Below are 22,583 nucleotides of genomic sequence, written 5' to 3'. Positions count from 1 at the left end.
ATTTGGAAGCGTACTATCAGCTACATCAGTCGACCGACCGTGCCCAGTGGTCGGTCGACCAACAGTGTTGTAGCAGAACTCTCAGAACGTGAACAATAGCATTGCTGAGCCCGATAGTTGGTCGGTCGACCGTAGCATGTGGTCGGTCGACCACCATAGCTGTTAGACGGAAATTAAAAGTTTAGTAAAAGCCCATTGTAATTAGGTTTTTAGATATAGGTTACGTGAAACTCTTTATAACGTAACCTCATATCCTGTATTCATCATTCAGTTCCTATTAGGTTATCATTAGCTTACAATTAACTATTCAATACGTTAGATTGTTCTTCATACTTTATTTCTCAATAAAGCTTTGCTTCGGATCTTCTTCTGCTTTGCTATTTCGGTATTATTCCCTTTTAATTTACAGTTCACTTTATTTGCCTTTTAGTTTAGAATTGCTAGTGTAGATACCCCGAAACCGTCATTAACGTTTTATGCAATTTAATTGTTCTTCTAGTTTAATTATGAATTCTATTCCTTTAATCGCAAATTACATTGTTGTTATCGTTGTTAGTATGTGTAGCTAAATCATCCTTGCTAGGATGTAGGCGAGCTATTAGCGTAGATGGCATTAGAATAGGTTACCCTCGGATTAGGGCTTGGTCGACCGACTGGCTTATCTGGTCGGTCGACTGAGTCGGTTGGTCGATCGACTGGGGTAGCTGGTCGATCGACCACCTTCGTGTCTGATTTGCTTCGTTTAAATCGTTAAGTGCAATATCTATCAATGAGACCTAGCGGAGACTTGTTAGATGCTTAGTTTTGACCAACCCGTAGATCGAAAGATAGGGAAGGATTTAAATTAACGAATTAAGACGGCTAAATTGCTAGATCGAAAGATAATGTAATTTAGGCATTAGGATCACTAGTCAAGAACGAAAGTTAGTATTAGTGACACCTAGGGACTAATAGCATAGACCGAGAGGGGCTATTAGTTGACTTGGACCGAGAGGACTTGTCATACCCATCACCCAAGACTGTATTTCGAGGCTTACCTAGACTTATGTGCCATCATAGCTATAGTGACCCGATCATCCTAGCTCCTTTCTATTATTTGTTTACATCATCTTATTATTTGCTTGTTTTTATTTGCTTATTTATTTCATTTGCATTTAGACTTAGACAAAATCCAAACCCCCTCAAATTGTTACCCTAAGACTAGAATATTAAACAATAGAAACTCCCCCGCCTCTCTGTGGTTCGACCCTGTTACCACTAGCTTCTGTTAGTTTTAATAGGTATTATAAATATTATTTTTGGTGCACACAACGACAGACATCAACCCTCCTCGTGTTTTTCCTGCCTTTCTTGTCGATGGTAAAAGCTAGACTCACTAAACGGATTAATCGGGTCAGATTAGGTACGGGTTAGGTTAGTTACCAGGTTATTTTTAGTTTGACCGAATTTGGGTCATATCGGATCGAGACGAGCCATTTTGTTTCGGATAATTTTTGGATCTATTATTATAGATAAAGTTATTTAGGAACAACAGACGGTGTACAACAATAACGTTCCATTTGACATGATCTAAGTTAGAAACGATGCAAACGTTGTTAAACCTTAAATTGACTTTGTTAAAACCCGATCCAAGACCTTTCAGACGGACTCAAAATTACTCGCAAAAACTAATTTTAGATTATACTCAATATTTTACCTTATGTGGAATAAATAATTTTTTTTTTTTGGAAAACTCATTTATATCCTTTATATTTTATAAGCATATAATTTTGCAAAACACTCATTTTTAGTCAAATTATTACAAATAGCTGAAAATAAAAAGGAGTCTATTATTTTGAACTACAGCCGTTGCTATCTCCACATTTTTGGATTGAAATTAGTCTGGATTTTTTGACATGAGGAAATTGCTGAAATGAAATTCCATTTACTACCAATGTTTAACACTAATCTTTCATTTGTAAACAATTAAACTAATAACATAGATCACTGCCAAGAATTTGGCAATTGTAACTTGGAAAGCTATGTTTACCAAGTTGAACATATTGTACTGAAAAACAACACAACTTTGTACATTATGTGGTGATCGGAGCAACCCGAAATTGACTAGCAACCGCGTTCCTTAGTTTACCAATCAATTGGCTGGATCTAGAGCTGTTAGTACGGCGTAACCTGGTCATCTTAGGTTGGAACAAGGAGCTCAGCATTGCCTCCAAACTTGTTACAGAATATTTGACATATTTCCCTGGACTCGACCCGGTTTCAGCCAAATATCTGTAGTTGTGAAGATACCACCTGTATGTAGGAACCACTGCCTGAATTATAACTTGACATGCCCTTTCTCGCAATCCATGATCCGAAACTATCCACTCGAAATGCTCCTTGTACATTTCTTCGAATTTGTCGTTGAATTCCCGGAGCCTCTTCTTCACTAAGTCCTGGGTGGCACTTCTTCCAGGGGAGAATAAAACTAAGTCTTTCTCACTTAGAATTGATGCTAGTTTTCCCCAGCTTTGTTTTAGGTATTCTTCAGTGTAGATTTCCATTTTTTTCTCGTACACGGTTAGCCACTTTTCGCCCATGAAATCGCCAATAACTGATTGCTGAAAAAGTTCATGCAGGTAACTGTAATTGTTCATCAAGAAAAAATAGGAAAATGAACTTTCCTGTAAGGTCTTGGCCCATGTCTCTAGGTTTATCTCCATGGTTTCGACTATTTTTTGCAGCTCTTCTCGGAGAACGCCTTTGTGGGTTTTGTTCTGAGTCCAAATTTGATGGATTGAGAGAATCTGACAGAGGATAAGCCTGTAATTGTCATCGAGGAGCATGATGCAGTAGCTAGTGACGAAAGTGACCAGCCGAGGGATGCTGGCATCGAAAGAAGACGGGACCATGGTACTCCTCTGAAGCTCTACTTGAAGTGAAAGCTCCTTGAAGATCTCACAAGCACTATAAACTACCTTCTTGATTAAATCTCTGGTAAGATTTTGGATTTCGGAACATTCCTTCGAGCCAAAGAGTACATTGAAGTCGACTCTTAGCTTGTCAAGCATTTCAAATATTTCGAGTAGCTTCAGTAGCTTGATAGCGTCTTTTTTCGTCTCTGTAATCCTGCATCCAAACTTAAGAAGTCCTAGAAAACCTGATTTTTCCGTAATATTAGCAAAGCAACTTTGAGACACATTAGACCCGAACTTCTCAAAGACGCTTTTGCAGAGTTCAAACTCGGTTTGGAGTACTTGTTTGATTGCAAACTCCATATGAATACCCCATTGACCTACATATTCTTCGAATTTTTGAACAGAGTCCGATTCACTTATCTCAATCCCAAGGTAGCTCAAATCAAGGGCGTTTAAGGCCGAGCTTGAGCTCGAACTCCTGACATCAATATAAATGGTTTTGCAGTTTTCAAACCGGTTATTATTGGTTTCTAATCTCTCGACGATGATTTGAAGTTCATGGGAGTTCGCCGGAAGTTCCTTGACCATCCGCCTGAACTCAATCTCTAGCTTGTTGAACGAATCACTTAAAACACCGCCACTAACAAGAGCACGAGCCTCCATAGACTTTAGCTCCGTGAGAATTCTTAATGATTTTTTCAGGTTTAGTACATACCTGTTATTAGCCGTGACATCTTCATCTAGAAGCTTGACTATATCTTCCATCCACTGCACCGCTAACCCACAGTTGTCACTCAGAAACTTCAGGCCCCCCTCAAGCTGCTTTATCAAAGACAGGTACCCGACAATGTCACCTTTCGTAGGGCCCAACCCAAGTAACCTCTCGATCCCCTGTACAGAATCGTAGATTTTTAGTACTGCAGACATAGGCCCAAACGCCTGATCCGCATGCTGCGCAACTGCTGAAGCAGTAGCCTTCCTACTGTAAGTTGATTTCAGTTCAGCTGAAACCAATGGTATGTTCTCATTTATCTTCTGCAATCTTGACCCGGTTTCATCTATTTCAACAGCCAAAGACTTCGACTTCTCCAGGGTTTTCCTTAGACACTGCCTAGCAGCTAAGAGCTTGCTAACATCGCTCTCGGCCATCTCCACAGGATATCAACACAATGTAGAAATCATGCATAAACCCAAATGTTTGTTTTTTTGGTAAGTAGAGTACTCAGAACTGTCAGAAGTATGTGCAGTTAAAACAAATGAGAGCCCTAGAAATCTATAGTTTTCGACGTGTTTGAAGAAGGGAGTTGGGAAATCAGTGTCTAATGCATTCACCAAACTTCACCAGATTAGCAGTCAGAAAGAGTGGGAATTTACCAGCAATTTAAACAATTCTTGCTGGTCTTGCTTTCAGGACAAGTTTCTCAAATCAACCTCAACTAACTTTTATATAAACAATTCTATCTATGAATTAAGAAATCATTCTTCATTGAACAGAAAACTGCTCCTACATATAAAATTTAATACCATTACAATAGATAAAAATATAAAATTTCCATAAATTCAACTTTTACTAAAGTCCTTCCATAAAATCTTAGTTTTGTGCAAATAATCTACTAAAAGTTGACTTTATGGTAAATGTATAATTTTATTTTATTTTGGTACATGGTAAATGTTGTATATAGTCGACCGAAAATAGGAAACAACTAAGCTTAATATTTAGCTTAATAATATTGTTTCCTTAATTTTCCTAATATCTTCTTCTACATTACCATCTTACTCTTACATGTCAGCTAGTGCGATTCAGGATCTGGGCTCAAATCTCGTCAACATCAAATTAGCTCTTATGACTCTCGTCAGAGCAGGAAAAAAATTGTGTTGATAGTTTATTAGTTAACACTCGCAATTGCATGCTGACACGGGTTCGGATAAAAAATTAAATCTTGGAAGTGAAAATTAATCTAGGAATATAGACAAAGGAATAGGAAAGTTAGCTTAACTTATATGGTAAGTTTCAAATACTGTTCAGCAGTTATGGGATTTCTTCTATTATCCAAGTGTCTAACACAGAAGAAAAGTGGTCTACCAATCTTTGAACAACCGCAATTGGAATTTAACAAAGAAACACAAAGGTTAAAGTTAACTGCATAGTCTTGGCAAACTACATGAGCTTGCTTGTTAGTCTTGTGCCTACTGCCTAGTGAGCCGTCGAGAAGTCATTAAATGACCAACAACTCTTCTGTAGGACGATCCCATAGTATGAGGCCATTCCAATGTGCTCCTGACCTATCTTCATTAAGACCGAAAGCTGATGTAAAATGGAGCCTAGTCTATGCTGTCAAACAAATGATTGGAAAAAAAAAATCCCGTAAAACAGTAGGTCTCTCGAAAGACCGTTTGTCCAAAGTTTTTGTGTTGATCAATTCACCAGTTTTATTCCACGGGCTAAAACTATCGAGAACATAAACAATAAACTGGCTAATAATTCACGAAAAACTCCCGCACCTGGGAACCTGGAAACTAAACAAGAATCAAGAAACGCGATACTGAGTTCAAATTTTGACATAAGAGATCTCGGAAAGACAGCAGCAAATGTATGTATACGAGAAGCCTAGCGAGTCAAACAACTGGTATTTAAATTTGCCGATATTGAAATTAGAATATGGAAAGCTAGTCATACAACTTGTACAATCCTCAATCACAGCTGAAAAAAAAGAGGGCATAAACCTCAAGTATTTTAGACATGAAAATATCCGACTTAAACTAACCTTCTCATCAAGCTGAACAAAGAATACGTATTTGACTATAGGAGATTCAAAATCTTTCGAACACTGCATACAGGGATTGCAACATGACAAAGCGAGTAATTCTGAAGCATGAATAGGGAAACTCGGATTTGGCAAGGACAGAAAACAAGAAGTTAAGCAGCTCCTTTCTGTTTAAGGGTGATCTTGTCTCCGAGACTCAAGGCAATGCCTTGTGTTTTACTCCTTATTCGGATATACCCACTGAGCTTGCCATCTGATTGCTTTTCAATGCTGACATTCACCAACGCGTCCTCACCAAATACACTTTTAGCGTACAGGTTTGCTGCGAGAAATCCACACTCGCCCTCCAGTGCCGATCTACCAAGTAACAACGAATCAAATGGGCGGCTGTCAGTTGAATATATTCCTAGGCCTATGTGGCTATGTAAAGAGATAGCAGCCATGTCGATCCAAAAAGAGAAAAATGTCACGTAGAAGAACTTACGGTGGAGTGAGACATTTCATGTTTGTTGACTTAATGATGTGGTCCAGAAATTCCTTCTCGTCTTGAATAACGGTATTGACAGCAACCTAGAAAAAAAAAAGTTATATATGGGGAAAATATGCATGATATACGAAGATTCAAGTATGTGGAATTTGTAGTATTGTACATAAAAGAGGTTTGGTTCACAGTAACGAGGATCGAGAGTTGACTTCATAAGTACAAAGAAGATTTCATTCCAAATCAAGTTGACAATGGTAGGAATAGCTCATTGGATTATAAAGTTAACATTCACATATTCCTAAACCACGCAAATATTGACTTAACAACCGAATAAAGCTAACCATATTACACAACCTAAATCGATCCAATATCTAATTAAGTAGACCAGACCCGCGCCAACGCGAGCTTTGGTGAACCCATACTCGACTCAACCCAAAATGCAATTTTCAGAACATATGTTACAGCATAACTCTAGAGACTCAAGGCCTCAGGCAATTGGCGCGGTAGTGAGGTTCACAACCTTACCTAGTGAGCCTTACTTGCAATGTTACAGAAACTCCTTGAAGTAACAGGGGATGTCGTTAGGTAACTAATGGACATCCGTAGATTATTTCTCATTGTATAGAATATCGATCCATACAAAATCCAAAACTACGTTACAACGTAACTCTAGTGGTTCAAGGCATCCCCCAAATGGCACAATGTGGAAGCCGAATGTACACAACCTAACCTTGTGAGCCTTACCTACAATACACAGACTCACAGAGGTTGCATCCCGACGACCCATAATGGAAACTGCTTCAAAATTTCCAACACATTACTACTAGTCTACTACTACTACACTATAGAAAGAAGAGTAGCCACTTAAGTGAGCCAGTTTGCCTTTATTCCATCACAATCCGAAGTCCAAGTATAATTAAGTCTTTGGCTCCACTTACAATGAAGAAAACTCTGAAATTATGTACAAGAGAGTAAAACAATGCATACCTTATTTTCCCATTCGAACTCAGCCCACATAGTTCTGAATGCAACATCAGCACATGTAGCGGGAGAAATGTAGTCCATTATGTCAATGTGAATATCATTGAGAACAACAACATTGCGTTCAAGCACATTTGAAGTCTCATAGACGATGTTTCCGAATATAACACCTGTTTCAGTAGATGAGACCTTGATGTTTGCTCTGATTTGTTTGCTTGACTCGGGTGCCAAAGTATAATTTTGGGGACGCTCTACAAGCTTTAGATCACCCATGGTTGCCAATTCCAAGCACAAGTTTTGCAGGGTTTCCTTTGTTCTATTGATGACAGTAACATCAAGCACAATGTCATAATGATGGACTGTCACATATGCTTCAGCATAAACAGGATCACTGAATCCTGTGAGCTGAAGAATACGATTGAGCCTATTTGCATCATCATTGTCCTTGGTAAACTCTCCGGTAGCACGTTTGAGATCATCTTGAACCTCATCTTCCAACTCCAGTTGGCTCATGCCCTTAAAAAAAGGAGACAAATTTAATAAAATGCAAAGCATACTAAATGAACAATAAAATATACGATAATTTATTATCATACACTATAGAGAGGGCTAGAACATACGCAAGAACAACCATTCTCTAATAAAATGAACAAGCACCAAAGCAATAATCACAGTCGAAAAAGGTTTTGTTCTGATTTCTTGGTAAACTAAAGTGATAAACTGTGTCAGCCTTCCATCTAAAAAAAAGAAACGAACTACTGCCCTAGAGTTCAAAGAGCAGATTTCCTTCTCCAAAATGCATCATTAATCATGCCGTGACAACTACGTTACTCGGACACTTCACTATGGTCATGTATGCATGTCCGATACTTGAAGTGTCGGGACCCAACACGAGACTTCGACGATTCATTTTAGACCAAAATTTTGAAAAGTTCGTGGAAAATAACCGTATCCAACACTCCGAGACCATGTATACCAACTTGTATATATAATCAATACCCTGCTGAAATACGGAAATACATGGATGTCAAGAAAGGGACATAATTAATGGAAAATACATGGAAGTAATTTAAGGAAACCGAAACATTGCCGTATATAGTCACAAACTCACACATAAGCTGATAGTAAACCATTTACATACTCATATTAAGCAGCAAGAAAATTTTCACATCAGCCACAATAAAGCAGTCACAAAACGAAACAAATTGACTACATTAAAATGAACACTAACCTTCCTGCTCTTCAAGTGATAGAAATCAATAAGATCATCAGGCTGAGCATGAGAGATCTGGGCCTTTGCTTTCCTCTCTTCAGTTTCACGGAACTGTTTGTCTGCAAGCATGTTAACGAAGCTTTCTCTGCACGAGTGAAGCCAAATCTTTCTGGTGGCATCCCCACTGTTGCACAGAAGTCTGATGCAAAGAATGATTCTATCATATGCGTCATTGTCAATAGGCTGTGGAAGGATAGGTGACTGCCCCAACTGAATCATGGATACCATGTACAATAATGCATGCGTTGTTGCCTTGTTCACTTCAGCCTTGGATGGTTGAACTTCTTCCAACCTTAGAACAAGCTTTGACAAAGAGCATGCAACAACAGCACCGAGGAAGAAGTCGCCCGAGAGCAGCAGAGATCGCAAATTTCCTTGAGAAGCCAATGACCCCTGAACAAGGGTAGGTGGCGACATGGCAGTTTCCAAGGCTGCACTTTGGGTGGCGTAGGTACCATCAGCAAGGACCACAGGCCTCCTTGAAGAAACGGTCCCAGCACTGGCTGGCTGGTTAGCTTTGGGAGCCTCTTGGGTTTCTCCTTCCTCACTGGGTGTGAAAAATGGAAGATCTCCGAGGCATTGCTTGATAGTTGCAATCCCACTCTCGACTTCAGAGAGTGAAAGACAGTACTCCCCGATAATCCACAAAGCACAAGAACAAACTCTCGCAGCACGGATTTGATAAAAGGTATCCAGGAGCCTTGTTATGATAGAGACCCGCAATTTGGGATTAGTCTCAATGATTTCACGAACAAAGACCACAACATCCATAGCAGAAGCAACGTTTGTGTCCCCAAGGAAATCCATTAGGACATGCACAACTGTGCTAGCTACCTCGGGGAATTTCATTGCACATGTGTGGATAGCCTGAACAAGCATCTGCCTGTATTCTCCATTCTTCTCTAGATCCGCACTCTGAGTCTTCACAACTTCCTTCTTAAACATGAGAACCACTTCATCCACATTCCTTGGAGTAATCAAGTCAAGAGCAATATCAAGGGTCTTCCTTTTAACATCAAGATTGGGACTAGCAAGAGCGCGAAGGATATCCATAATCATGTCGACCATGATCTCTTTGTGTGAAGCTTTTAGCTCTTGGAGCCGATCAAGTACAATGAGCTTGACGTTGTTGTCACTTTGCGACTGCAACAGCTTACAATAAGTATCGGCAGCTGCCCTAATAGCTGTGGGTGCAGACGACAAGGAAACCAATGTCCCGGCACATTCATAAATGACCGCTGTCGAGGGAGCGGTTAGCAAAGATATAATGATCTTAATATATTTTCCCTTCTCATGCTTATTGGTCCTACAAACCTTTTTGATCAACTCCAAAACCACCATCTGAAGCTGCTCACCCCAATCCAAAATCCGATCGATGTTAGTGAAAAGGTAACTTACAGCCCTGTCTTGGGCACATGTAAACAACATGAGGAAAGCATTTCTCTTGGCTGACGGATCTTGCTCCGTGGAGAGCACCTTCTCAATAGTCTCAGGTGCATCTCCCAAAAGCTGCTCACCTTGGGGAAGCTTATAAATCGACATGACAGCAAGTATCGCATTCCTCCTAACAAACGGGTGTCTATGCTCTAAATTACTCAAGATAGACGGGATCAATGGCTCAACAATCTCTGCCTCATTCAATCGGCACAAAAACCTAAGTGTCACACCCCGGATATACTCATTCGCATGTTGCAAGTTATTCCTTAGGTTTTGACAAATTAATATCATTTCAGGGAGTATTTTCCCTCGAGAATCAGTCTTGTCAATTATTTCCAAGTAAAACAACAACAGTTTTTGAATTGTATGGTCTTCGGAAGGCAAAACGTAACGAATTATAGTGATAAACAGCTGAGGTATTGTCTCACCATTCAACAAAAGCATGATTGCCTTCCTCAACGCCTCTACTTTCGCCGGCACATCATTCCCCTCCAACGCCTCTTTGATCTCATTTGCTAAAGCCGGGGTTCCCTTATCAAAATGCACCAGCAATGTACATGTTTTCTCCATGATTCTAATTATTTCCTGTCAGATCTGTTACGATAAATCGATAAAGTACACTAATCAATAATAATCATCACTATCACTCATTTCACTAATTAACAACCAATCATACCAAATCACACTCAGTGTCTTAGTTATCATCACTTAACTTAATCAAATCCAATTCCACATAAGAAAATAACCTAATCATCGGAAAACAGGAATGAAACCCTACTATGATCAATTTTGTTACTGCATTTTTATTTCAAAATAATCACCATCACTTATTTCACTAATCTAACAATCAATTGATACCAAAAATATCATCACTTCACTCAAATCATATCAAACTTACAAAATTACCTAATCATCTAAAAACACTAAATGAAATCCTAATACGATCGATTGAAGCTACATTTCTACTAGATCAAATCTATTTAATAATCATAATCATGATCAGTTTTGTGAATAACCTAATGATCAATTTATACCGAATCACACCAAAAATAACATCACTTCCCTCGATCAAATCAAAGTTCCACACCTAATCATGGAAAAACGCGAAACGAAATCCTAATACCATCAATTGAAGCTACATTTCTAATAGATCAAATCTATTTAGAAAATAATCATCACTATCACTAAAGTCACTAATCTAACAGTCAATTCACACCAAAAATTATCATCGCTTCATCCAATCAAATCCAAATTCAACAAACAAAATAACCTAATCGTCCAGAAACACAAAAAGAAATACTAATCCGATCAATTGAAGCTACATTTATACTATATCAAAATCTCTTTTTTTTCACTAATCTAAAAATCAATTTATACCAAATCACACCAAAAATTATCATCACTTCACTCAATCAAATCCAAATTCCACAAACGAAAACAACCTAAATCATCACAGAACACGAAACGAAACCCTAATACGATCGATTGAAGCTACATTTCTACTAGATCTAACAGTCTCAACTAAATCGTAAGTACACAATCAAAATTCAATGCATAATAACAATCGAAATTAATCGGAAAATTACGATCTACGAAGCAAAACGAAGGATAATAAGGAGAGAGAAACGCACCTATGGGGCATATGATATGATCGAAAATTGGGAATTTTTGAAGTAAATTTCGATTTTAGGGATTTTAGTTTTACTGGAAAAATGACAGATCTAAAGTTTGTGCGACCAATATATATGTGTGTGAGCCGGTGAGGTGATTGAGTTTTGGGGAAGCATGTGCTTTGCACGTGTTTGTAAGTGTTATTTAAGTTTTTACAAAAATAATTACAAAAATTTGTTTTAGAAAATCAAAATTATTATGAGAGTTGGAAAAAGTTCATATAGTATTGTAATACTAATAATAATCGTCTTTTGTTCATAGTGAAATGAGGCGGCTTATGGTATGGCTCACTATTGTTCACCGGATTATTCAACTCGAGTTTTGGTTGATATGTGTGTGAAGACAATGGCTAATATTATATCCTTCGGACTTATGTCCGCTTTCTCCTAAAGTCCTAATCAATAAAACTTATCAAAAGAATAATAATGGCCATTTTGTTATACTTAATGTTCTTACTTGTTCGATAACTATTAACTAGAGCCTAGAAGTAATTCAATTTGTGACTTGTTCTATATGTGTGCGTAAAATATTTAGTTTTAAGTCCTTACTTAAGTTCATATTCATCCTCGTAATCTAAGAGATTTTTAAGAAACTTTGTTTATGACCTGGTATTAGACTCGAGGTTGCTATAGATTATGAGGTGGCATCAGCAGTGATTCCTGGATCAAGACTGAAACCGATATTTAATAAAGTGGTTATAATTATGCAAAATATAATACGAGTAATAGATTGAAGTGGTTTGAGAAAACAAAGATTGGAAAAAGAGCATTTCGTCATCTCTAGAATGACGAACATGTCAAAACTTGAAACAAAGGATATCTAACTAGTTAGGTTTTACAATAAAGAGTCACAAGGACTACATTTGTATTTACACTTGAAGAGATGTTACTAATTATGAGTAATCAAGTACACAAATGTATACAAATGTTGCTAGCTAGAAAAGTTCTGACTGATGGAGCAGTGAATGACTTGATTCTCCAGTCTTCAAAGATGTCTACAAAACTTTATGCATTATTACGATAATTTCGACAGCGTAGGAAGGGCTTCTTGAGCATTTTGGACAAGGGTGTTTTTGGAACTGGTATGAGCTTCCCTATGAGAGCGAGAGGCCAACTGTAGAGAGCAAGCATAAAAACATTAGAAGTTCAGAATTGCAGGATCCACAGATGCATGACTGTAATTAATACTTGTATTTGAGTTTAGCCAACCTGAATAGTCCGACACCAATCGACAGAAGCCATAGCTGCCAGTTCAGTTTAACCGTTGATGTGAACTTCCCGAGGAACTCAATAATGACAATCTGTTCAAGGAATAAGGTTGTTTCTTAGGACCAGAAAGAAACTCGGGTGTGACTTCAAATTGGTCATTACAGGTCTGAGTAATTTCAGGCCAGGTCAATATAAGGTTCAACAATGTTCAACCCGATTACAAGTAGGATTGGGCTGTTCTTTTAAGGTCCAATTCGGACGTCTACTTTGGTCTTTTCAGGTCTAGTCAGTTTTGCCGGTCTAGATTTAACAGGGAACAACAGCAGGACCACCAACCTGAAGTACAACCGTGACTGCTATTATTCCCATGAAGAGGCTATTTTGTGTTACACCTTTGAAAACATTCATTTCTTCTGGTTTTCGAGCATTGAACTCGTTGAATATCTGCAGTGTAAAAGGTAAAAGAGTTTCAGAGTTTTCGCTTATGTTTACAGAAACTTCAACATAGAATTCTCTGTCTCAATCTACTATTCTTTCTCTATGTAAAGAAGTTTTTAGCAAAATGGAACACTTACTTGACAAATAACAAATGCATTGAAAATTAAGGTATTCTTCAACTTGTTCTGGTGTTCCAAGTTGCCTTCTCTCAAAAGAGCAAAACTGCTGCCAGCAAAGTTAAAGACGAGGAGGACGGTAACTTGATATAGAGCCTGCAACGGACACCAGCAGAGCAATATAACATTGTTCCGACGTTTTAAATCTGTATATTTCATCAAAAAGTATTCAGAAATGACAGTGAGGAACTAACCTGTACTAACAGATTTCTCCACATGATATTAGTGACAAGAGGTTCCCTGAACATAGAAACGGACACCAACAAAAGTCATATTTATTGAGCATTTAAATATATATAGTACTCCTAAAGAACTGGAACTCAAAGGCTTATAGTATTCCATGCTAGGCTAAGTAAAGATGGCAATAGGCAGTTAAGTATCTCGGATGAGTCCTATTTTCCTTTCAGTATCAGATCCAGGATCCATTGCCATCCTATGACAAATTTTCAAACCTACCTTCGACCAACAGGAGCTCTGCGCATAAGCTGGTTTGTTGGTGGTTCCGTAGCCAAAGCAAGAGCTCCAAGAGTATCCATAATGAGATTTACCCATAAAAGCTGAAAGAGAGTAAATACCATCAGGGAGGGAACGAGAAAGCATCAGGGGAAGAATGAACAGAAGAGTATCATTATTAACCTGCACTGCATTAAGAGGAATACTGCCAGATGAAACTGCAGCAACCACATTAATAACGAGTGCCGCCACATTAACTGTGAGCTGAAACTGTATAAATTTCTGAATATTTGCATACACAGAACGTCCCCAGCGCACTACCTGATAGGAGACATGCATTCAGGAAATTGTGGAAACATACAGGCATAATTTCTGACGATACCAGTAAGTCCATGCTGCAAATATAGTACAAAGAAAAGTTTTGAACATTTCAGTATATGCAAGAAACATATAAGCTACCTTAACAACAGAAGCAAAATTATCATCCAAGATGATGATATCCGAGCTTTCTTTGGCAACTTCAGTTCCAGAAATTCCCATGGAAAGACCAATGTCTGCCTAAAGTGCAAGGTAATAACAAAAATTACCAAAAAACGGACTAAATAACATAAATATGATAGTAATTACCAGACACTTGTATGTCTAATTGCATATGTCAACTAAGTAGCTAGTAATGTTACTGAGTGGTGTTCATGACTTAGGTTTAAAGCCACAACCATCAAAGTTGTCCTTATGGAGTTATGGCTCCTTTATAGTAAAAGTGGATGTATGTCTAATTCGAGTATTGAAATAAGAAAAGACCTCGTGTAGTGCAGGAGCGTCATTAGTGCCATCACCAGTGACAGCAACAACATCACCGCCCTTGCGTAAAGCTTGCACAAGCAAGAGTTTGTCATTTGGAGATGACCTTCCCATCACCTGTAGCAATCCAACACGGATGTTACTTAGGCTTGTAAAATAAAATTAGCGGTGACAAGATTACTTGATGGAGGCTCTTGAATCTCAATGCCTCTCACATTTAACTATTTCGAATTACCGTTATTTTCTTGGCAACTTCCTCTCTTTCTTGTTCAGAAAGTCCACGGAAAGTTTTCCCTTCAATGACAGTGGGTTCTGTGGCATCAGCACCTGGAGGAAGAATCCCACATTCTAATGCTATTGCTTTTGCTGTCTGAATATTATCTCCGGTGACCATGCGAACCTGTAATTGCCTCCTAATTGTTATCTTGTAGTGGAGTAAAGCAAACGGAATCACTAAACTATCTTCTTCTTTTATCGTGTAGTAGTAGTGATTAACATATTCTTCGCCCATGAAATACCTCTATGTTTTCTTTACATGTTACTCAGACTCTACATTTTACGTTGCATACCCATGTCTGGCAGTTGGACTGTGAGTATGACGACTGGAGACTTCATTTTAAGCCCCAAAACTTTGGATATGTCATTAAAATAACCGAGTTTGAGTAACATAGGTTTTCCACTCAAGCATAAGGTCGCGTGAATCCGGCGCCGTTGCCTTCCCATATACGAAAGCCTTAAGAGGCATTGATACTGCTTCTGAAGTAAAACTGTGTACAGTATAATCAAAATCTAAAACTAATTGCTTAAATTTAAAGACACAAATACAGTACATTTATGCAAAGAGGGATAATCACTAGATTAAATTTAGTAATCACGGATGCGAAGAGGGATGTTGAGGAATAATACCTTGACACCAGCAGCGGCACAAAGTCTGACAGCTTCAGCTACACCAGGTCGGCAGGGATCCTACGCAAGCCCATTTACGTTAGCTTATGCCTTAATAGCATTACGCATTTACGCCATCATCTTAAGTATTCCAGATAGTAAGTACCTTAATGCCTACTATGGCAAGCAAAGTCAGGTTATCTTCTGGTAGAATCCACTGTGCAAGCTCCTCCTCATTGGTATTTGGAACATCATTTCTGTCATACGGTTTATAGGCGAATGCAACACATCTCAAGCTTTTAGCTGCCATGTCATCAATAACGCCTCTGAAATATGACTGCAGAGAACTTTATGATGTTGGCATTCCAGTATAATTTAGTAATTTACACAGCATACTATACCTTATTCCCTGTAGGCCATTACCCATAAACCTTTACATTACATTGAAGTAAAGGGCATTTCGACTAAGATGGTTACAAAAGGTTACAATCTTAAGATGAGTGAGATTGTTAGACACTTAGACCTCCTCAGTAATCACCTTTTAGATGTTTGATAGCTTAGCTGGTAAAGCTATTGGGGGTGCCGAGTGGTACTCGTGATTTGGTTCAAACCCTTCGCCATCAAACTACCATTTTGACTCCCTTTACACCCGATAAATAAAAAAAGATTACCTTCTCACTATCAATGGACTTCACAGAACCATCCACCTCGAGAAATTGTGTACATGAAGCAAGCACCATTTCGGCTGCCCCCTTCCAGTGAATATGAACATCTGAGTTGGCCTGCAGTAGTCCAGTAATATTTACATTTTCATTCGTAATAAGAAAGGTAGTTCATTTCAAAGTTAAAACATAGAAAATCCATTTAGAAGGTCATTGTAACAGATTTAAGGGAAATTACCAGTTGCAATGCAACTCCACCTCTCTTTTTCTCAGAATTGAAAGGGCAAACGTGAAGAGTAATGGCTTCCGATCTCACAGCCTCAAACTTCATCCCTAGCTGCTGGTCAAATTTGGTTAACTTACGAAAAGAAGAGAGAAAATATATGTAGGAACATTATTCAGAAAATCTGGCAATCATAGTGAGAAGATATACCTCGACTCCCCATGACAAGATAGCCTTTTCGGTTGGAGATCCTGAAATTTCTGCATTGCCACCATTCTGTGAAAGATAATCAAGGCACGAGATCAAAACCCAGAATCTACATGGTAATTGACATTCGAAGCTCATTTAAAATAACTTAACATAAATAATTTAAGCCTCAGCCTACTAGAGATCATAGTAAGGAATAAATTGCTTGGATGGAGTGATTGACTTAAACATAAAGTGTTAGGAATATACCTTAGGGACAAAAACACCACCAGTTGTATTGACTGCAATGCCTTCGATAACAAGAGTAGATTGCTCTCCTGTCATCTGACTAGCTTCACTTGGTGGACTCAACTTCTTTTTACCAGCATAAGCCTCAACCACAGTCATCTACACATCAAATATAGCTAAAGCCAGCTCAAAATTATTTAACCATAGCCAACTTTTATTGATGGTATCGTGTAATGATGCACTCGTGAGAAAATACATTATGTTCACCTGATTCAACGTTAGTGTTCCTGTTTTGTCGCTGCATATAGTAGTTGCCGATCCCATTGTCTCACAAGCTGAAAGTCTGCGTACCTGCAGTAAGAATATAAGGCCATTTAGACAAAAGATAGTTTTGTTTTAGTTTAGCCTCCATTAATTATTCCCCTTCAACCTTATAATTAAATGAGGAATATATAAGGGGATTTGGGTTCGTCTCACATGTGAGACCGTCTCATATAAGACACACCGACTCCCTTGAAATGCGTTTATATCATAAGTTTTGATGGTATCACAAAACTTAGGATTGCTTTTCAACATCCATATAATCAGTTTATAGTAATTGAGACCAGTTAGCATTCTCAAAGCTTGCAGAAACTGCAGAAAGAAGAGTGTTAACATACCAAGGCTTTATCTGCCATCATTTTGCGCATAGAGTAAGCTAACCTGATGAGAAATCAACGTAACTTGAAACTGTGAGGAACAGAGATAATAAATAAAAAGAAAATGAAAAGGGAAAGGAAAAGGAAAAGGAATAAACAAGCGTGCATGTACTGCAGGGCTTACGTTAATGTGACTGCCAATGGAAGTCCTTCAGGTACTGCAACAACTACAATAGTGACCTAAAATTTGCAGAAGTTTGTCAAAAAATGAGCAACAAAAAAAATTAGGTCATCGGCAGATTAAAACTTACAGCAATGGTAAAAATTTCTATCACTCCATCTACTGCTTTACTAATGCTTGTTTGTCCTCGGACAAATTCAACTACACCTTCCGCATTCTTTGTGTGGCCAGTGAAAAATCTGCAAAGGATCAATATCATCCATAATATGAGATATCATATTAGAGAGTCATGTTCCTGAATAAGAGACTCCTGTTGATGTCACTTACCGGACCAACAGAACAGCAAGCACGGCAACAGCAACAGAGAGCCCGACTATGCCTATGAAAGTAGCCACCCCATTCAACCGGACCTATTTCAAGAAACGGTAATTCATGTATTACTTAAGCATCTAACGTTTGAAAGAAACATAATACAGTAAAAAGGTGAGAAGGAAACCTGCAGGGGGGTTTCTTCACCTGTATCCTCAGAGATACTAGCCATAAGCAATCCCCACTCGGTATTAATTCCGACACTTGTGACCTAAAAATCACAGTATTAGTTCACTGCACAGAAATGACTCCAAAGTTGGTCATAGAAAAACAAAATCGTCACATTTGTATGATATTTCAAGAGCATGAAACAATGAGTTCTTACCAGCATATTTCCAAAGCCATCTGCAACTTTACAACCGGCCAAAAGAAAGGGTGATTTCTTATCCTTGTGAACCTGTAGAAAGAGAAAGGGTACAAATAAATTATTACTTTGGAGGTCTATGTTACTCACACAGTCACACGTGGCTAGAAGTAAGTATCAGATACTGGTGTGTGTGTGTGTGTGTGTGCGCGCGCGCACGCGCGCAAGTGTCTTATCCTCCTATTTTATGAAAAAAAATTCAATTTTTTTGGCTTAATTGAAGTGTCTAAGTGTTGTAGCAATGTTCGAGAGTCGAGTGTAAGACGCGGGTATACACAAGATAATATAAAGCGTCGGGGAATGAAAATAGAAGATAGGTGTAAGGAACAGGCTTACAATCTTGCTTTCTCCAGTCATACTGGATTCATCAATGGCGAGGGCATGACCAGATACAAAGAGGCCGTCTGCAGGGACCTAACCGCACACAAAGTAAGAGCTTTATACAAACATGGCATCAAGATTTATAGGAAATGAACAAGAAACATTAGCTAAGTGTACCTGATCCCCAATTTTAAGAGGAACAACATCCCCAACGACAATGTCGTAAATAGAGATCTTTTCTCTTCTACCACCTCGTATCACCTGCATTAATAATCATGTAACATTCCAATGTGTAAAGATGAAAGCCAATAGCACGTAAAAACTTATCTGAGACATTATGTTTTATATGAAAAATCAAGCACCTCTAATTGTATATTCCTTTTCTCTTCATTCAAATTCTGAAACTGGAGGGACTGTCGATAATCACTGGTGGCTATTAAGTGTTAAAGAAATGAATTTGGATCAAAATCAGACTTAACAAGAATATAAAACAAAGAAACTAAGTACTTATGTTTGGATGGAATCAGACCTGTAACAACTATGACAAGCAGTACTGCAAAGACAATGCTTCCTCCATCGTACCATCCTTCTTTTAAACCCTGCAAAAGACGATGACAATGAATATATTTTCTTAGCTGAACACACTGATTCGTCTGATTGTACCATATTAACGTATACTCTAGTCAATAACATAACTTCTCCTTAAACAATTTTCTCTTTACTTGTGGTAAATTTTGTCATTACTCTTACAATTTACAACGTACAATTCTAACTTTCGGGTTGGTTCGAGTGTAAGATGACGTGTAGGGTTATATAAATAAGACATAAATCCCACCAATGTAGCTGAGATTATCAGCTAGACATCAATCAAGCAACAGTAACCAAAAAACATGTTTGACAAGAGATTCCAGACAAACTGAACACACCTCAGTTTTAATTCCTAATACTAGAGAAACAACTGCAGCTATAATTAAGATGATCAGGGTCAAATCTTGCCAAGATTCCCAAAGAAAAGCCTGCAAATCAGAGAGAAAAAAAAAAGGAATTATATATCATCACTGGACTTTCTCATGAAGCTGAGAATATGAATCCGCTTCCTACAAATAAACAAGTTGAATACCAGGAAGCGCTTTCCCTTCTTGGTAGGGTATGTATTTGATCCAAAAGTGTCCCTTCGCTTTGCAGTATCATTCTCCTCCCCAGGAACTCCTGTCTCTAAATTCGTATTAAGCATGCCTTCCAGTCCTTTAACCTGAAATTCACAATGTTCTGATGTTACTAAACACAACAATTGGCCATATCTAAATGCCGAAACTGAGATGTTTTAGTTACTTACACCCCCATACTGCTCGAGAGCAGTAGAATTATTATCCCTGGTCATTGACGTAAGCTGTTCAACTCCAATTCCAAAGTCACCAGTTGATCTTGGAAGTGATATTGAAGGACTCAGGACTCCTGTCAGTAAAATATGATAAAAAATCGTCAACAAACATAAGTCTGATGCTTGTCCCTAAAAGACGGTGATACTTGTGCACATGTCCACTAGCTTGACTGTTAAAGTCATTGAGTGGTGGTACTCATGACCTAGGTTTAAACCTGTCATCGTCAAAACTGTCTTTGTGACTCCATTAACTGTCCTCTAGACAACTGTATGCTTCATTTACGTAGTGCCATGTGAGATTATCTTTGCACAGAATCATCGAGGACAGTCAATCAGGAATGAAGGAGGTACTATTAAACACAAAATACCAATATCTCGTTCCCCAGCCAACTTGAAAAGCATTGCTGCCTAACAAATCACCAAAATAAACAATAGTCAGACAATACAGATCCCAAATGTGAAAATATCATGAAGCAGTTAGTTCATCACTTCATCCTAATACTTACTCTGACAACTTGTGCATGAGCTCTTATCATCCTCCTCCTTCTTTCTCGCTCTTCATCCTTCTTTAAGTCAAGTGTGTAGCGAAATCTTCTGGTAGCATTGAGCACAAGCGCTGCTTGCTGCAATCGATGAACATATCAGACACTTGGAAATTATAACACCTCTTACACCCTCACACTCCTACAATTGTTAAAAGAGCTGCTTGCTGCAATGCCTTCACCTCCTACAATATTTTACATGAACACAAGTATTCTATGGTTTCACAATCCAAGCTAGAATCAATTGCTTACTCCCTTATTCAAACGAATTCACACTTTTCAAATTTTCGCTCACATATTTTTAAAATCCTAACAAATCTAGTGAGACACATATGATGCATTGATGCCCAACACATTTTTTGTGTGGAAGTTTTCAATCTTTCTCAAACTTCCTCCACTAAGCTTACAAATCATTTCTATAAAAAATTTCACAAAACTTATCTTTATGCTCCCTCGTCTTAATCATTTGTTTAACTTTGATAAAAAAAAAAACCGCTTAATCCCTTACGTCTGAGTTCTTATAATACAAATGATTGAGACGGGAGTAGTAACAAATTTATTTACCACACCCACCGGCCACCACTTATTCTATTAATTTATATCCTTGCACACCACAATCCATTCACATTTCACAAAAACACTGGAAAATTAAAAACACAAACCACCAAAAGTGGAACACACATATAAATATATAATATACTTTTCCCTACTGATATAAAAGTTAAACAAATGATTGTGACGGGAATATAATACGGAGTATAAGAATATAATAAAAATCGTCATACCCTCCAACGTTTAAGAGATTCGACCGGTGCATTCTTAGTGTTACCAATATCAAAAGGATCATCTTCATACACTTCATCATCATCATCATCATACTTTTCATAATTATTATTATTATCAACATTAACCCCATTTGTACCTGCCTCCATGTCCATTTTTTCCGGTGGCGGTGACGACGACGACGATAATTGATCCTTAAACGGGCCACCCGACGTCGTCATTTCTTAAATTGTTGATTAAATTTCTAATCAACTAATTAAATATTGTTTTTTTCAAATGAAATAATAAATGTCCATTAAAACAAACAATTAAGAAGATTAATGGGATATGTTTTTGTGGGGAAACAAAATTATTAAGGAGCTATCAAACAAAATTCCCCACAAAAACAAAAATAAAATAAAAAAGAAACAATTTTTTTTTAAAAAAAAAATGTAAGTAATAATTAGATAAAAGTATGATTTATCACTATTGGAATATGATAAAAATTAAAATGGGTGAAAAAAATGGTTGATTGAGAGAAAATAAAGGAGATATAACTCTTGAAGAAATTAAAATGAGAAAATACCAACTACTTAAATTTATGAGAAATTAACTTATGTAGTTGGTGCTTTATTTGTTACCGAAAATAGAAAGTAGAACGAAAATTGTTGCACCAAAATTTTAATGTTAACTTGTTTCTTCAAAACTCTATTAGGGGTGTTTGGTTCAACTCATAAAGGTATGAGGTATGCGTTTGGAATGAGCCAAACTCATACCAAGTTTTTGTTTGGCAAAGATAGGGGTTTCATACTCATACCTCAAACCCATGAGGTATTGGTTTCTCATACCCAAGGGCTAGGTAGCACCAAAACGGACACGGACATGGACATGACACGGACACGTGACACGGCATCCCATGAAATTTAGGACACGGGACACGTTATTTAAATTTAATAAAATATATTTAGTTTGAAACGTTCAATTTTATTTTTGTAAAAATATTTGATACGGAGTATTAAATTTAAATAAGTGAAAGTAAAACTTCGCCTTGATTTGAACTCGTCTGCATTTCCCAGCCACACCCGTATTCTAATTAATCTCTTTCGGCGACTCATTTCTTGTCTAAAGAACATCATTCACCCCAAATGATGTCCAAATACCAAGAACACGCGTTGGGCACGTGCCAAAATACCATGGACACGCGTCGGACACGTGCCCTTATAAAAGTAGAAAGTT

At 37.9% G+C, this 22,583-nt stretch overlaps 3 protein-coding genes across 3 annotated transcripts; all 3 read right to left on the bottom strand.

The window, feature by feature from the left end:
- Nucleotides 1-1,904: 1,904 nt before the first annotated feature.
- Nucleotides 1,905-4,412, bottom strand: LOC141614608 (exocyst complex component EXO70A1-like). Its single transcript, XM_074433371.1, has one exon. The coding sequence runs from the start codon at nt 4,044-4,046 to the stop codon at nt 2,073-2,075; it is 1,974 nt and encodes a 657-aa protein (XP_074289472.1). The 5' UTR covers nt 4,047-4,412; the 3' UTR covers nt 1,905-2,072.
- A 1,110-nt stretch (nt 4,413-5,522) lies between these two features.
- Nucleotides 5,523-11,626, bottom strand: LOC141613235 (coatomer subunit beta-1-like). The gene is made up of 5 exons (XM_074431978.1): nt 11,469-11,626; nt 8,359-10,431; nt 7,134-7,643; nt 6,147-6,232; nt 5,523-6,019 (listed from the first exon to the last, which is right to left on the bottom strand). The coding sequence occupies exons 2-5, from the start codon at nt 10,405-10,407 to the stop codon at nt 5,815-5,817; spliced, it is 2,850 nt and encodes a 949-aa protein (XP_074288079.1). The 5' UTR covers nt 10,408-10,431; nt 11,469-11,626; the 3' UTR covers nt 5,523-5,814.
- A 636-nt stretch (nt 11,627-12,262) lies between these two features.
- On the bottom strand, nt 12,263-22,062 carry LOC141613229 (calcium-transporting ATPase 9, plasma membrane-type). The gene is made up of 33 exons (XM_074431972.1): nt 21,371-22,062; nt 20,550-20,666; nt 20,412-20,451; nt 19,999-20,117; nt 19,783-19,914; nt 19,589-19,678; nt 19,192-19,261; nt 19,025-19,095; nt 18,840-18,923; nt 18,678-18,755; nt 18,303-18,374; nt 18,105-18,188; nt 17,936-18,018; nt 17,739-17,847; nt 17,612-17,667; nt 17,449-17,491; nt 17,057-17,140; nt 16,811-16,948; nt 16,565-16,630; nt 16,370-16,468; nt 16,141-16,251; nt 15,636-15,806; nt 15,491-15,550; nt 14,820-14,984; nt 14,585-14,701; nt 14,243-14,341; nt 13,967-14,104; nt 13,787-13,887; nt 13,525-13,570; nt 13,292-13,426; nt 13,053-13,160; nt 12,717-12,808; nt 12,263-12,621 (listed from the first exon to the last, which is right to left on the bottom strand). The coding sequence occupies exons 1-33, from the start codon at nt 21,587-21,589 to the stop codon at nt 12,513-12,515; spliced, it is 3,306 nt and encodes a 1,101-aa protein (XP_074288073.1). The 5' UTR covers nt 21,590-22,062; the 3' UTR covers nt 12,263-12,512.
- Between the last annotated feature and the right edge of the window lie 521 nt (nt 22,063-22,583).

Source organism: Silene latifolia, chromosome 1 (genome assembly GCF_048544455.1).
Source record: "Silene latifolia isolate original U9 population chromosome 1, ASM4854445v1, whole genome shotgun sequence".
Lineage (NCBI taxonomy): Eukaryota > Viridiplantae > Streptophyta > Magnoliopsida > Caryophyllales > Caryophyllaceae > Silene > Silene latifolia.
The sequence above is the reverse complement of the archived record's forward strand: the minus strand, read 5'-3'. Positions and strand labels throughout refer to the sequence as shown.

Bases quoted from the DNA above. Each gene is read 5' to 3' on its own strand.
- LOC141613235 (XM_074431978.1), bottom strand. From the start codon at position 10,407: ATGGAGAAAACATGTACATTGCTGGTGCATTTTGATAAGGGAACCCCG. The intron at 6,233-7,133 runs GTATGCATTGTT...TTTTTTTTCTAG, and splicing joins AGTTCGAATGGGAAAATAAG to GTTGCTGTCAATACCGTTAT. The intron at 6,020-6,146 runs GTAAGTTCTTCT...GTTACTTGGTAG, and splicing joins ATGAAATGTCTCACTCCACC to ATCGGCACTGGAGGGCGAGT.
- LOC141613229 (XM_074431972.1), bottom strand. From the start codon at position 21,589: ATGACGACGTCGGGTGGCCCGTTTAAGGATCAATTATCGTCGTCGTCG. The intron at 19,915-19,998 runs GTAAGTAACTAA...TGTGAATTTCAG, and splicing joins CTCTCGAGCAGTATGGGGGT to GTTAAAGGACTGGAAGGCAT. The intron at 13,571-13,786 runs GTAGGTTTGAAA...TTCTATGTTCAG, and splicing joins AGAGCTCCTGTTGGTCGAAG to GGAACCTCTTGTCACTAATA.
- LOC141614608 (XM_074433371.1), bottom strand. From the start codon at position 4,046: ATGGCCGAGAGCGATGTTAGCAAGCTCTTAGCTGCTAGGCAGTGTCTA.